Source organism: Hibiscus syriacus, unplaced genomic scaffold, assembly GCF_006381635.1.
Source record: "Hibiscus syriacus cultivar Baekdansim isolate YM2019G1 unplaced genomic scaffold, ASM638163v2 tig00000340_pilon, whole genome shotgun sequence".
Classification (NCBI taxonomy): Eukaryota; Viridiplantae; Streptophyta; class Magnoliopsida; order Malvales; family Malvaceae; genus Hibiscus; species Hibiscus syriacus.
Window position 1 is genome coordinate 1,114,037 of NW_024061783.1, and position 14,304 is coordinate 1,128,340.

Sequence of the window (14,304 nt, forward strand, 5' to 3'; positions counted from 1 at the left end):
TTTTAATAGTCGAATGACTCGACAGAGTAAAATCCTATAGTCGGGGATCATTTTATAACTTTTGATAATCAAAAAACTTAAAAAATAATACTTTATAATCGAGGGACCATTTGTGTACTTTACGCATAAACATATTATTTTATTGGAGGACTATATAAACGTGGCCCCTTTAGCACGTGTACAACAAAGACCCATTTTGTAATTTTTGTTTTTCCCATCAAATTTTCAAAGGGAGAAGTTGAAAGAAAGGGTAAACTAGCGTTTAGTATCAAAACTATCAGTTTTGGTTAGTTTTAATACTTAAATTTTTAATTTTTTTAAAATTTAACATTAAATTTTGAACGGGATACTAAAATGAAACAGAAACTAAACTTTAGGTATGTTTTTGAAATAATTGAAAGTTTAGGTATTAAAATGAATCAATACTGATAGTTTAGGTACAAAACTCATAATTTACCCTTAAAAACAGAAGTAGGGTTGTAAACGAGCTGAGTTGAGCTCGAGTATTATTGAGTTTGACTCGACTCGAAAACTCTGAAATGAAGCTCGATTCGACTAAAAAAATAACGAGCCTAAAATTTTCAAGTTCAACTCGAACTCGAAATCATGAACTAAAGCTCATAAAAGCTCGAAATGAAAAAAAAAATCTTAAACTTAACTTGATTGAAGCCTCAAACTCAAACATGAACCTTAAATACATGAAAACCTTATACCGGAATTCTTTTTAAAAAATCAACATATAAATGTTAATATTATTAATAATTTAAAAAAAAACAGAATCTTAATATATTATATTTTTGAGTTGCTCACGAGATTTTTGAGTCGAGTATTAAATAGTTCGTTAAAATCTCGAGTGAGTTTATTCAAAGCAAATATTTATCGAATTTTGACTGAACCGATCTAAATATCTCGTGACCGCTCTGTCTCACTTACAACCGTAAACAAAAGCATGAATTTATTTCTCTCCCATATACATCATCAATGCCATAAACCCCAGCGAAAGGCAGCTATAAATCATCCCCTACAACAAGGGAGAAAGTGTCCCAGAAAAACAAAGTTGAAAATCTCAGAGAAAAAATGGGAAGAAGCCCTTGTTGTTCAAAGGAAGATCTCAATAGAGGAGCTTGGACTGCGTTTGAAGATAAAGTTCTTACAGATTACATTAAAGAACACGGCGAAGGACGTTGGAGAAATCTTCCTAAAAGAGCTGGTATTGTCTTGAAATTCAGCCGGAAAATTTTCTCTTTTTTTTCAGACAAAGTTTGTCTTTTTTTTTGGCAGGTCTGAAGAGATGTGGGAAGAGCTGCAGGCTTCGGTGGTTGAACTATTTGAGACCAGATATCAAAAGAGGTAACATCTCAGCTGACGAGGAAGAACTCATCATCAAACTCCACAAACTCCTGGGGAACAGGTTCTGTTCATGGTTTTGTTCTGAGTTGTTAAACGATTTAACTCGTCTCTGATATTCGTGCTGAGTTAATGCAGGTGGTCATTGATAGCTGGGAGGCTTCCCGGCCGAACAGACAATGAAATAAAGAATTACTGGAACACAAACCTAAGTAAAAGAGTCGTCAACGACTGCCGCCAAAAGCTGGCCACCGGAGCTTCGAAAAACAACAAATCCAAACAGACAACCGGTGGTGCTGGTGGTGATGATAATGGTCACGGGAATGGTGTTTTTCCGGCAAAAGTTATACGGACGAGGGCAACCAGGTTCTCCACCAAGGTTTTCTCAAACCCTGACCGTTGTGACATGAAAAACAGAGAGGCAAAGCCTTCGACTTCTTCAAAGAATCGATCATCATCGTTGCCGGAATCCGAAAACGAAGGGACGGATCCTATCTCGTCGGATTTTTCGCTCGACTTCAGCATGGGAGAGTTCTGTTTGTCGGACCTTTTGAGTTGCGATTTCTGTGATGTGGGTGAGCTTTGTTACGACAATGCTTTTGGTTCGTCGCCGTCACCTTCTCCGACGAAATGCTGACATGTGGGTTTGAATCTCCGGTCGTCGGCTCCACTTCTTGAAAACGGGATGTGAAATAAATAAATGACCATTCATGAATAATTACTGAATGACTGTGTTTCCGATGAATTCTCCGATCAGATTTTCACTGGGAATGGTTGTTTGTTTCATATAGAATTATTGAATTAAATATATCTAATACTAATAATTAATAAAAAAATCTCTTAATCAATGAGTTGGTTCAAGTGATAAATAATTTGATGTGGTTTAAATAAGATATTAGGTACGAGTCCTTGTGTATGCAAAAAATCTATCTCACGAGACTCACCTACTAAAGTCAAATATGCAATACGGATCGTTTTTTCGATAATACTGATGTTTTTCGAACAACCATTAGATTTCATTACTAGATTGCCATAACCTTTATACTAATGTACTTTTTTTTTATGTTTGATGAAGGATTCTTTGATAGAAAATTGCAACACATAATTCATCACATTCATTTTTTTTTCAAGTAAAAAAAGTTGAATCTTTAAAATTTTGGGTAAAGTACACAGACGGTCCCTTGACTATAGAAAATTTCTTTATTGAGTCCCTCGACTATCAAAAATTATAAAATAGTCTCTTAGTTATAGGATATTGCTTTGTTGAGTCCCTCGACTATTAAAAGTTACAAAATGGTCACCTGGCTATTCATTATGTTCCAAACTTGTCATTTTCCATTAAAATATTGACGACAATTTGAGCTAAATTTTAATATGTTGTATGAGATATGATAGTCGTTTGAGATTCTTGGATCAGACTTTAATATATCACAGACAATAGATTAACATCCAGCTTAGGATGTCGCCAATTTTTTTAACGGAAAAGGACGAATTTGGAATATAATGAATAGTCAAGTGATTGTTTTGTAAGTTTTAATAATCGAATGACTCAACAAAGCAACATCCTATAACTAAGAGACCATTTTGTAACTTTTGATAGCCGGAAGACTTAATAAGGTAACACCTTATAGTCAAGGGACCATTTGTGTACAATTACCCTAAAAATTTTAGAATAATATATTTTTGTCATTCTTTCAATCAATTTTTATATGTATACAATGAATAAAAAGAAAAATTGAATCTTTCTCTCTTTTTATTAATAATAAATCAACACTTCCATATTTGGTTACCCTTAGAAATTAGGACATATCTACTTTCCACTTCTGGTTATGTCTTAATAGCATAACTGTCCCATAACTCATGAAAGTCAATTGGACCGTGGACCACCTCACTCCATCTTCATTCACGTCCGCCACTTTTTTTTTTCAAACATATTTCATAATTGATTTTTTAAAGAAAATTAGTTAATAATTACAATAAAAATTAGGGTAAACTACACAAATGATTCCCGACTATAGAGTATTGCTTTATTAAGTCACTCGACTATTAAAAGTTATAAAATAGTCATTCGACTATAGAGTGTTACTTTGCCGAGTCCCTAGACTATTAAAAGTTACACAATGGTCATCCGACTATTTATTATGTTCAAAACTTGTCATTTTTTGTTAAAAAATTAACGATATTCTGAGCTAAACGTTAAAATATTAATTGTGATATGATAAAATCTTATATTTAAATCTCAAACGACTATTATATTTCAGCCATCATGTTAACATTAATGTTAACAAATTGTCATTTATTTAACGGAAATGGATAAGTTTAAAACATAATGAATACTTGAGTGATTATTTTATAACTTTTAATAGTCGATGAATTTAACAAAATAATATTTTATAATCAGATGATCATTTTATAAATTTTAATAATTAAATAATTCGATAAAATAAACTTTTAATAATCAAATGATTTGATAAAATAAAGTCCTGAAGGCAGAAACCATAATTAAATGAGTTAGTCGGTACAAATTAATAGTGGGACAGATCCTCAAGCATTTAACGAATGAATGGCACAAATTGGGATGACCTTGTGAATAGTTTTCAGAGCCTATGAATGGGGTAGGTTGCCCTAATTTGAAGAACTGCGCCTCTTTCCCAAGGTATGAGGGGGCAGATATGGTAGAGCACAAGAGTCGTCTGGTCCCGTCCATGTGATTTGCTTCCATGTTCTCTATATTTTGGATCGTACCGTGTTGGGTTGAGTAAATTTTTTTTATTAATTTAATTTGATTTAAAAATTATATATCTTTTATTCGAATTTGATTCAACCGAAAAATTATATATTTCTCACTTGATTAGATCTGATTTGAAAAATACATTTCACTTGATTTAGACTCGATTCAAATTTTTAGAATATAAATATGAGCTGACCTTATCTGATTCGATATAAAATAAAGATTTAATTAAATAATAATAATTTTTAAAGAAATTAAATTATTATCTTCGGATCGGGTAGGATTGATTTTTTCACTCTCCACCTGAACCTGAACCTAACCCGACCTCACTCTTTTAAAAAATCTGACCCGAATCTATTTTTTTTAAATTCAATCCTACCAAATCAAGTCTGGTTGAATCCGTCAGTTTTAGATTAAATTATCATCCCTGTATATATTGCTGAATTTACGTAAATCTAATAATTCGAGTTGCAGTATAATTATGAGTTAATTGCAAATGAGATCCTCAAACTGCAACTCTAGTTTTAATTGATCCTTAACTCTTAAAATATTTTGTATCAATCCTTAAACCATGACCCTATTCTAAATTAGGCCTTAAACTTTGAAATATTTTATATCAATCCCTAAACTATCAATATCGATCTATTTTAATCATTCCATTAGTATGGCATTAACTCAATTAGTTGAAAAAAGTATATCTTTTAAAGTCACGAGAATTGAACACGTAGTCTTTAAAGAATATTAATCTATTTTTTAAGGTCATAAGATATTTTTTAGAGAATTGAGCACAGTAGAGTTAATGACACGTTTATGGAAGGATTAAAAGAAAATGATACCGTAGTTTGAGGATTGATATATAATATCTTAAAGCTTAGAGATTAATTTAGAATGACTCATAATTTAGGGACTATTATTTAAAGTTTAAGGACTAACTTAAAATAAGAGTCATAGTTAGGGATTTCCTATAAAATTATCTCTATAATTATTGTGTATCTCAGTTGGAGAAAGTGGCAATTCTTATTGCAATAATGTGGTTTAATGGGAAAATTTCTGGCTCATAAAAAGGAAAGTTTATTGGGTCCATTGGCTGCCGAGTAGTTGATGTATACATGTTCATGTAAAGTTTAATAAAGATAAATTACGTGTTTAGTACATAAATTATTAGTTTTAGTATGTTTTACTACCTAAACTTTTAATTTTTAAAACCATACTTAAAGTTTATTTTTTGTTTCATTTTCTTACCCCGTTAAAAACTTAACGTTAAATTTTGAAAACAATTTAAAGTTTAGGTACTAAAACGGATCATAACTGATAGTCTAGGTATTAAACGCGTGAAGCTTTTAAAGGCGGTACTAAAACAAAACAAAAACTAAACGTTAGGTATGTTTTAAAAAAAAATTAGGTACTAAAACATATCATAACTAATAGTTTAAATATTAAAAGCGTAATTTACCCTTTTAAAAAATATGGCATCTTGAGCTTCAGTAATTGTTACGGAAATAAATGTATATTGATTGCCAGATTATTAGCAAATGGCAGCACTTGAGCTTCAGTATTTGTGTACTGAAATGAATATACTATTTTTATCTACATTATAATGATTGGTTTTAATTAAGGATAAAAATGTGTATATAGTAGAAAATGACCCGCGGTAATAATTTTTTGGGTCCAATTATTTTTAGGTCCTTCTTAGTTTTGAAATTCTATCTCCCATTTTTTTACTATTTAATTTGACTCTCAAAATTTTCATTCTTATCCTGTCACTATTTTTTTTTTAAGAGTGAGGAGTATTGACGAGTGGAGTGTAAGCCACATTATAGCTAGACTTTGAGTAGATTGCTGAAATTAAGGGCTGAGACTAGGGATCTGTTTGGTGATGATGTAAATTGGGAAATGGTAAATAGTAGTTGGATTTGGGAAAGAATAAGGGAAAAGAAGGTTAGAGTGCATTGGCACATAATTGTCTATGTAACGCCCCAAATCTCGGGTTAACTCAAAATCTACTTAGCCCCTATTAATAGCACCACCTTACATAAGTCTTTTGGGCCCAACACAGCCCAAATCTACTTAGCCTTAGTCTAAGATATTTTTAATAATTATTTTAGACACTAAAATGGGTCTCGGGTTGACTCGAACTACTAACCCGAGTTTCAAGGTGTAACACCAATAATACCAAAACAACATAAAATAAAACTACAAATGAGAATAGTAATAAACTCATATTAGCTAGGATGACATAAAACTAGCATTGTTTGATATTTGGGAAACAGTAAGGACACCCGAGTTACTGTAGCAGATAACGATCGCATGGTTCGAATATATCTCAGTCAATGTCAGGGTACTTCAGTTTGCCAGTTGGGCACAGATTTCCCAAGACTCAATGGAGTAAGTTGGTCGGGTTTACGTTTTCGATGCAGTTTTGGATCTCACGCCAGATACCCAAAGGTATCCTAAGAAAGCTAGAAGGGTGTGTGCTCCGAGATGTAGAACCCCCAGCCACACCATGATGTCTATCTCAGCATGTCATGTCAGCATCTCCATGTCTTCATACCTATTCCACTAGCATGCTCATTTAGTGGATGCATGTAGTACAATACAATTATTAGTGTGGCACTGAACTTGTATGCTCAACATTCGGAATGTGTTTTCGTGCACATGTTCTTAGATGACCAGTCGAGGCTTCGGAGTACGTATTGATTTATATTAGAGGGCATGTGCTATTGTAAACTCTTTTGTATTCAATAGTAATTATATTTTGATTTAAACTCAGTGTATCTATTTCGTATGATTTAGGAGCTCTCTGTATTTGTAGACTCATATTTATTATGTTTTGTTTTATATCACTATGGATGGTTATTTTATAATGGTTATTGTCACTTTAAAAAGAAAATTTTTGGGTTAGCTACTTCGGTGGTCCCGTGTAACACTTTAATCTCTCGGTCTTTGGGTTAAACTTGATTAGGGTATTACATCCTAGTTCTCTCTTCATGTCCTTAAGCACTCAATCATTGTTTGGATTGTAATTATGGATAGGATACCAAGAAAGGATAGACTTATTCATATAGCGGTGGGCATGGATAGAAATTGCATCTTGTGTGGAGTTTATACCGAGAAGAGTGATCATTTTTTATGGAGTGTCCCTACTCTTACAGAGTTTGGGGTAGGGTGTTGCAGCTTTACAGTTTGTAGCTGAGGCAATTTGGCTGGGAAGTTGTTACGAGATGTGTTAAGAATCGGGCAAAGTAAATGAAAGAACACAAGAATTTTAACGAGGTTCGGTAATGTGCTTACGTCTTCGGTGCCTAGGCAGCGCTAGAAGTTTTATTCAATATCTCATAGGTTTAGGTTACATCTCTATTTATAATATAAAACCCTGGTACATAATTATAAAATTAACCATGTACCGTACCGCAGTGACAACCCACATAATCGTAACCTCCACTACGAGACTTTCTTTGTAAAGACATTTGATGTTCGCTCACTCCGCTCCATCCTCTGTCCTCTTTACCGGTATATTTATGAATCATACCTTACAAGATGGGATGTGGAAAACTTAAAAGGTAAGTCGCTTATTGTTTGTATCTTAAAACTTGCTTGGACGAGGTTTTTATGGGAAGAACGTAATCATAGGTAGTTTAGTAGAGATTTTCGATCAGTTGAAGCTACTGTGGATTGTATTTAGTAGATGGTTATAATTAATTCGATTACAATCTTGATGTATAAATAGATTGAATAGGGTGAATTTTGTCTTGTGCATTGATTGGGGTATCTATTGAAGGTCCATTCTCTGTTTGTTCTAGTTCCAGTTAAATGTCTTAAATTACATGAACCAATGGCTTGGAGCAAATGAACCATTGTTAAGTTAAAACTATACCATTGTGAAAGTCACGTGAAATGGAAGGGATGGATATTGAGAGCCTGGTTGTTGAAACCGATGGGTCGTTGGATGATTTATCATCACCCAAATCAATTCATGGATCTCCATGTTTCAATGGCCATTCATCAATGAAACGATGAACTGTCTTTTGAGCTTCTCCGACGTCCTTGTTGTTTTGAAGTTTCAAGTAAGAGTATTCATTCTGTTTTGAAGAAGATGAGCTCGTTGTTAATGGTGTAAGTTGCCATGAATTGTCCATGGATGCACCAGAGAAAACAGCATGTGCATGTGAATCAACCTCTTCTTTCACCCCATAAACATAACTATTCCTCCTATAAAAAACCACGGCACAACAAAACTTTAGGTCATACACAAAATGAAAGTAAAACCGATCAACACATACAAGTAAATCTTTGTAAACCCAACAACCTGTAATCCATGAACGAAAGAGAAGGGTTAGCCCTTGTTGATGATGATGTTCCAGTAGAAACTTCCGCAGGCTTTCTTGAACGCTTTTTGCCTCTATGCATGTGTCTTTCACAGAATTTGGAATCTGGATAGGCCTCTTTCGAGCATCTCCATTTCTTCCCATTTGTTCTCCTACACCTCCCTGGCTCCGGGTCCACTTTTCTCCCCAGTCCCACCTGGAAACAGTTCCACCCAACTACAGAAATACATTGTTAAAATCACCCAAAATGAACAAAAAGGTGTTTTTTGGGGGGTTTAGTTTTACCATGTGGATGAGGAGGAGGAGGCTGGCGAGAGAAAAGCCTGGTGTTTAAGCAACTTCTCTTGATGGAGAAAAGGAGATCAGGTGGTATGGGAATGCCTGAGACCACGTACTTGAAGATTAAAGCTTGGTGTTCAAGCTCTTCCCACTGAGTTGCAGTAAAAGGAAACATGTTTCTTCCACTCATCTTCGTTGAAACTTGAAATGCAAGCAAGGGTAGGTTTCCCTGCAAGTCTGATTTTTTTTTTTGGATAAGTACAAGCAAGTCTGATTTGGAGTGGTGTATTTATTTCATGGACCATTTCACTGTAGATATTGCAGAATCTTGGCGTACATGGATGAAACTAATGGTTTATGAATGAATGCCACCTTTTGTTTCTCTCTCTATTTTACCTACCGAGTACTAATAGCTGCTCGGATATATTATGACTGCAGCCTCTGGTCCTGCAACTCAGCTGCAACAAAGGCGACTCTTCCCCTCTGACAACTCCACGGAAACCCATAAACTAAAGGTTAAAAGTGAGATAAAAAGAAGGAAGATTCATTATTAAGTACTACAATAGTTGGTGCCTGAAGCCAAATGCCTGCTTCCTGAGAAGCTTGTACGGTTTTGAGCCTTTATTGCTACACAAACTCCTTTACTTTTTTAGGTTCATTCCCGTGTTCAAAGTTTCGTAGTTACTTCGTCTTTAAGGCTAAAAATGTTATATGAAACGTTATGTTCATATATACCACTATTCATGTGTTATGGCTTATCGAATCCAAGACCTTGTTCAAATGATGCACAAAAGATTCCAAAATCCGAACCCATATGGGTGATGGTCAACTCATTCAGTGCAGTCAGCCACTACACAGCTTGAAAACGACTTAACAATATAACTGCTTTAAGATGAAAGTGCATTAAAAGATTAATGGCTCGTAAGAAAACAAGTGTTCCTGCCTTACTGTTTATCACCATATATATATATATAGTTCAGGATTTCATATTTCTCCTATATTCGTTCATTCACAATTGTTATTCACCATGCATATAGAGCATTAGTTGAGAAACTTGAGTGAACTTGATTCTTGATGTAAATCGTTCGAGCAGTAGCTGAAGCCATCGGTGCCGATAGAGTAGCTATCAGAATTTCACCTGGAATCGATCACCTCGACGCCATGGACTCTTAACAGCTCGAACTAGGCTCGGTAGTGATCGAGAGACTTATCTGTCAAGCAATTGAATGAGCCAATCCAATCCAACTTAATCGCGGAACTAAAATGCAAATCCAAAATCCAGCATATACGGATTTATTGTTTTCTTTATCCTCTGATTCCTCCATTTGTATGCACAGCTAGAAACGCCAAGAGTTGGTCATTTTCCACGAGTCTCTTCGGCCTCGGTAGCAGGTTCGCACAATTTCAATAACCCAAATCTCATTTTCCCCCATAGTTTTTAGATTCAGTGTTTTTTCCAAATCTGTTTTACATTATGCAGAAACCAGAAGACATTTAGGCCAAAGAAGAATGCTCCATCAGGGAGCACGGTTCGAGTGCTGCGTCCCTTGTTCTGTTTTTTCAGATTTAATGTTTATACAAAGTTGAGATTCAGCAATTCTCCATGAAAATGCATTTGCAGGGTGCTCAGCTCCAAAGGCACATCGATGACGATCGATGTCGGCAGATACGAGTATCGTTGGGCTGATGGGGTTACAGTAAAGAAGCCTATATAGGTATCTGCTCCTAAATATGTTGAGTATCTAATGGACTGGATTGAAGCTCAGCTGGATCATGAAGCAATTTTCCCACAAAAACCAGGTTAGTAATTCAGTATACTATCATGTAATCATGTTATGAACTAAGAAATGGAAGCTATTGCCATTGTTGATGAGAAGTGTAATTGAATACAGAGGCACCATTTCCACCGAGATGTCGTGAAGACGTTATTAAGAGATTGTTCAGAGTACATGCACACATTTACCACTCACATTTTCAGAAGATTATGAGCCTTAAAGAGGAAGCTCATTTGAATACTTGCTTTAAGCATTTTGTTCTGTTTACTTGGGTAAGTTTTTTTTTTCTTTCTTTCTCAAAGTCCCATGTGCTTATGGTAATGATTATGAGGGACCTCCATATCTGAAACATTGTCATTTTAAGCAGGAATTTCGGTTGATTGACAATGGAGAACTTGCACCTCTGTCTGATCTTGTGGACTCCATTTTGCAGTTGTAGACCGATGAGCCTTCTATTTGCTTCTTTGGTGTTCTTTTTTCTTCTTGTTGCAGAAAACTTTACTTAAAAGCATCTGTTGTCTCCCTTGTCTTCCATTAGTGTTATTTCATTGATCGGAAATAAAGATGAAATCGTCGTTCGAGTAGGCCGATGTCTATGTTAGGAGGAGACGAGCCACACGGAGCCACACGGAGCTTAGAACAAGCAGTAACAAAGGAAATCGATTGCAAGTCATTAACATTTTCTTATGTTTATGTGTTGATTATCTAAATATAAATCAAAGTCAATAGAGGAATAATCGGTATGGTTTAAACAACCTCGTGACATATTTAACTTCTAACCACCAGTACGCCCAATATTAATGATGAAATCACTAGTCCAAGAACCAGACCGAGTCAGTCAAATCACACTCGAGTCAGCCAACTGTTCCCGCCACCTGATTTTTTATTTCACTATATATCAGGATTTCACGAGTCTCCATTGTTTTCCAAGAAAGAAAAATTACTGCAATACATATTTCTCCTATATCAGTGGTGTGAATCAATCTGCAGATAAATGGAGGGAAGTAATGCTCAAGAACAAGGCAACACCACAGAAGTGGACGCCGTCTTTAGGGATTTCCAAGGCCGCCATGAAGCTTTGGTGAAAGCCTTAACCACCGGTCTCTCTCTTCTTTCTTTAGTCTTTTCCTTCCTTTATCATCCATTAATCTTTTTCTCATTCTAATTCCCATTCTTTCCTTTTTCTTGGAGCAGACTCTGAAGAATTCTATAAGCAATGCGATCCTGGTAATATCTTCTTCTCTTTGTTACCCTATGATAACTGTTTTCTGAGTTTGGGTTTCTTGTCCAGTGAAGGGCGTCGACCTTTGCTTGTTTGGACTTGAAGATGGACGATGGGAAGCTAAACTGGCTGCCCCCAAACCTCCGGTGGTACCAAACCCTACATGGGGTTTCAACATTCGCAGAGATTTGTTGGATAAATATCCATGCATGCGTAAAGTTGCTGCTGCATGTGATTCATGGTTACTAGCTGTGGCTTTCTTTCTTGCTTCTGAGCGTTCTTTTAATGGAGCTCAAAGGTATTGCTTACTAGCTATTACTACTTCCACTGGTTTATTTATGCTGCTGGGAATCGTCAATATCTTTTGATGCAGGGATCATCTGTTCACGATGATGAATAATCTCCCTACATTGCATGAAATTGTGGTTAAGTCATCAGATTCTGATAATCCAAGCAGCAAGAGATCCGAATCAACTGATCAAGCTGTAAGTAGAAGATTGTGCATGATCCTTATTGTATAACTGTTGGATGATTAGGGTTAGACTTTGAACATGTTCGTTGCCATTTACGCAGGGAGGGTCCGGATCTTCTCAATCCTCGAGCGGCACCACCGAGCAAGCAAAGGGTAAAGGAAAAGTATCGGCCGAGGAGGTGTAAAAATGCCCCCTTTGCAGCCACAAGAAACCAACACCTGCATCATGTTAAGGACCGTATACATATCAACATCATATGCTTTTCTGAGGAAAATTTTGTAGTATTGATTGAGGGTGCTGCCTGTTGGCTGAACATCGGTGGCCTGAATTGTGTTCTTTGTTCTTAGCTTTGTTAATATCATAAAGAGATTCCGAAACCTTTTCGTCATTAATTTGGTGAAAATGTCTGACCCTAATCATCCAACACTTAAAGATTAATGGCTCGTAGCTAGAGATCGGATCGGATTTTTTTACTCACTCGAAATTTGACCCGAGAAATATACATCTCCATTTGAACTTGACCCGACCCGATTGTAAGATTATCTTTATCAACCCGAAATCCGATATATATTTTTATATTAAAACTTATACTCGACTCAATTATGTAAATATATATAATTTATTTTTAGAGTTAATTACACCCTAAACTATTACTCTTATTTTAAATTAGTCCTTACACTTTTGAATGTTTCAATTTCATCTCAAAATTATGACTTTCGTTCTAAATTAATCATTAGACTTTTGAACATTCTAATTTATCCCCAAACTATGATACTCTTTCTAAATTAGTCCTCAAACTTTTAAATATTCCAATTTCATCCCTAAACTCATCCAAATATATATGTAATTAGTTTTAACCATAATTTAACTTAAATTTTATTTTTTTCAAACATACAATCATATAACTTGGCCTAACGATTTTATTAATAAGGGACGTGATTAGTATATCGATATAGTTTTGGATGAAATTGGAATGCTCAAAAAGTTTGGATACCAATTTAGAATGAAAGTCATAATCTAGAGATGAAATTAAATTGTTTAAAATTTTGAAGACTAATTTAAAATGATAATTATAGTTTAGGGATGAAATTAGAATATTTTAAAGTTTAGGGACGGTGGGTATAAAAAATACATAAGGAATAAGCTAATGTTAGCTAATGGATGGTGGGTATACATATGAACTAAAAAAAATGACCCATGTCCACGTGGGTCAATATGGTCCGAATAAAAGCTGTCGTTCATGTACTTGTACCAACTGCGGAACGCATTTTCCATAAGGTCAATGGTCAATTCCTCACTACCATGAACTCTTTAATATTCAATTTAGTCCTCACTTATTAATAAATAAAAAAATAGTCCTCACTTGTAAACAGTTTCCCCTTTATTTTCACCTCACTTACTACATCAAGAAAACCAAAAAGAGTTGGTTAACAAAAGAAAATTTAATTATTAATATAAAATTTTTACAATAATATCCGAATAGTAATTAGTAGGGTAAACTACATGTTTAGTACACAAACTATCAATTTTAGTCCGTTTTAGTACTTAAACTTTCAATTTTTTTAAAACCATACATAATGCTTAGTTTTAGTTTTATTTTAGTACTCGCCATTAAAAACTTAACGGATGGGCTGGTTGATCGCTAAAGTTGTTGGCCGTCGTATTCTTCGATGATTGATGAAGAGTAAATTTTCCAGCTCGCACCTTTTCGAACCCTGAATACAATTCCGATCTCATTTTCACTGAAAACACCTCAATCTTCCCTAATCAATGCGAACTCTTCGAGCACTTTATCCTTCTATCTCCATGGTCTACCGTCCAATGGATATAAAACTGAACTATGTTGGTCGACTCGTTATTCTCTTGTGGTCCACAGTTCGGATTGGTCGTTTTTCTACCGAAACTATATCACGTCAGTCCGTCCGTTAAGCTTTTAACGATGAATACTAAATTGAAATAAAAATGTGTTGAGTATTATTTTGAGAAAAATAAATTTTTAATATTAAAATATACCAAAAAGTGATTATTTAGAAATAATAGTAAGGTGGAATTTTAATATTACACATTTTTCCATTCAACAACTAAGACTTGTTTCTTTGAAAGAAAGAAAAGCCCAAGTATCTTTCCACTCAGTTTCCCTGAAACAGCATCT

General features: G+C 34.8%; 3 protein-coding genes and 1 pseudogene across 3 annotated transcripts; 3 read left to right on the forward strand and 1 right to left on the reverse strand.

Moving 5' to 3' along the window:
* The first annotated feature begins 1,011 nt into the window (after positions 1–1,011).
* On the forward strand, positions 1,012–2,110 carry LOC120201322 (transcription factor MYB1-like). The gene is made up of 3 exons (XM_039201955.1): positions 1,012–1,210; positions 1,282–1,411; positions 1,486–2,110. The coding sequence occupies exons 1-3, from the start codon at positions 1,078–1,080 to the stop codon at positions 1,982–1,984; spliced, it is 762 nt and encodes a 253-aa protein (XP_039057886.1). The 5' UTR covers positions 1,012–1,077; the 3' UTR covers positions 1,985–2,110.
* A 5,939-nt stretch (positions 2,111–8,049) lies between these two features.
* On the reverse strand, positions 8,050–8,875 carry LOC120182867 (growth-regulating factor 5-like). The gene is made up of 3 exons (XM_039187734.1): positions 8,689–8,875; positions 8,385–8,619; positions 8,050–8,287 (listed from the first exon to the last, which is right to left on the reverse strand). Exons 1-3 carry the CDS (start codon positions 8,870–8,872, stop codon positions 8,050–8,052), a joined length of 657 nt encoding a protein of 218 aa, XP_039043665.1. The 5' UTR covers positions 8,873–8,875.
* Positions 8,876–9,110: 235 nt separating this feature from the next.
* On the forward strand, positions 9,111–10,904 carry LOC120182961 (annotated as a pseudogene).
* Positions 10,905–11,451: 547 nt separating this feature from the next.
* On the forward strand, positions 11,452–12,336 carry LOC120183059 (PHD finger protein ALFIN-LIKE 3-like). Its single transcript, XM_039187868.1, has 5 exons — positions 11,452–11,557; positions 11,652–11,684; positions 11,749–11,977; positions 12,053–12,164; positions 12,253–12,336. Exons 1-5 carry the CDS (start codon positions 11,452–11,454, stop codon positions 12,334–12,336), a joined length of 564 nt encoding a protein of 187 aa, XP_039043799.1.
* Positions 12,337–14,304: the final 1,968 nt, after the last annotated feature.

What these genes read in the sequence shown, in the direction of transcription:
- LOC120201322 (XM_039201955.1), top strand. Translation starts at nt 1,078, where the DNA reads ATGGGAAGAAGCCCTTGTTGTTCAAAGGAAGATCTCAATAGAGGAGCT. An exon ending in AAATCTTCCTAAAAGAGCTG is followed by an intron (nt 1,211 to 1,281) that starts GTATTGTCTTGA and finishes TTTTTTTGGCAG; the next exon opens with GTCTGAAGAGATGTGGGAAG. An exon ending in CACAAACTCCTGGGGAACAG is followed by an intron (nt 1,412 to 1,485) that starts GTTCTGTTCATG and finishes GAGTTAATGCAG; the next exon opens with GTGGTCATTGATAGCTGGGA.
- LOC120183059 (XM_039187868.1), top strand. Translation starts at nt 11,452, where the DNA reads ATGGAGGGAAGTAATGCTCAAGAACAAGGCAACACCACAGAAGTGGAC. An exon ending in CTATAAGCAATGCGATCCTG is followed by an intron (nt 11,685 to 11,748) that starts GTAATATCTTCT and finishes TTTCTTGTCCAG; the next exon opens with TGAAGGGCGTCGACCTTTGC. An exon ending in TCTTTTAATGGAGCTCAAAG is followed by an intron (nt 11,978 to 12,052) that starts GTATTGCTTACT and finishes CTTTTGATGCAG; the next exon opens with GGATCATCTGTTCACGATGA.
- LOC120182867 (XM_039187734.1), bottom strand. Translation starts at nt 8,872, where the DNA reads ATGAGTGGAAGAAACATGTTTCCTTTTACTGCAACTCAGTGGGAAGAG. An exon ending in TCCTCCTCCTCATCCACATG is followed by an intron (nt 8,620 to 8,688) that starts GTAAAACTAAAC and finishes GTATTTCTGTAG; the next exon opens with TTGGGTGGAACTGTTTCCAG. An exon ending in CTTTCGTTCATGGATTACAG is followed by an intron (nt 8,288 to 8,384) that starts GTTGTTGGGTTT and finishes GGTTTTTTATAG; the next exon opens with GAGGAATAGTTATGTTTATG.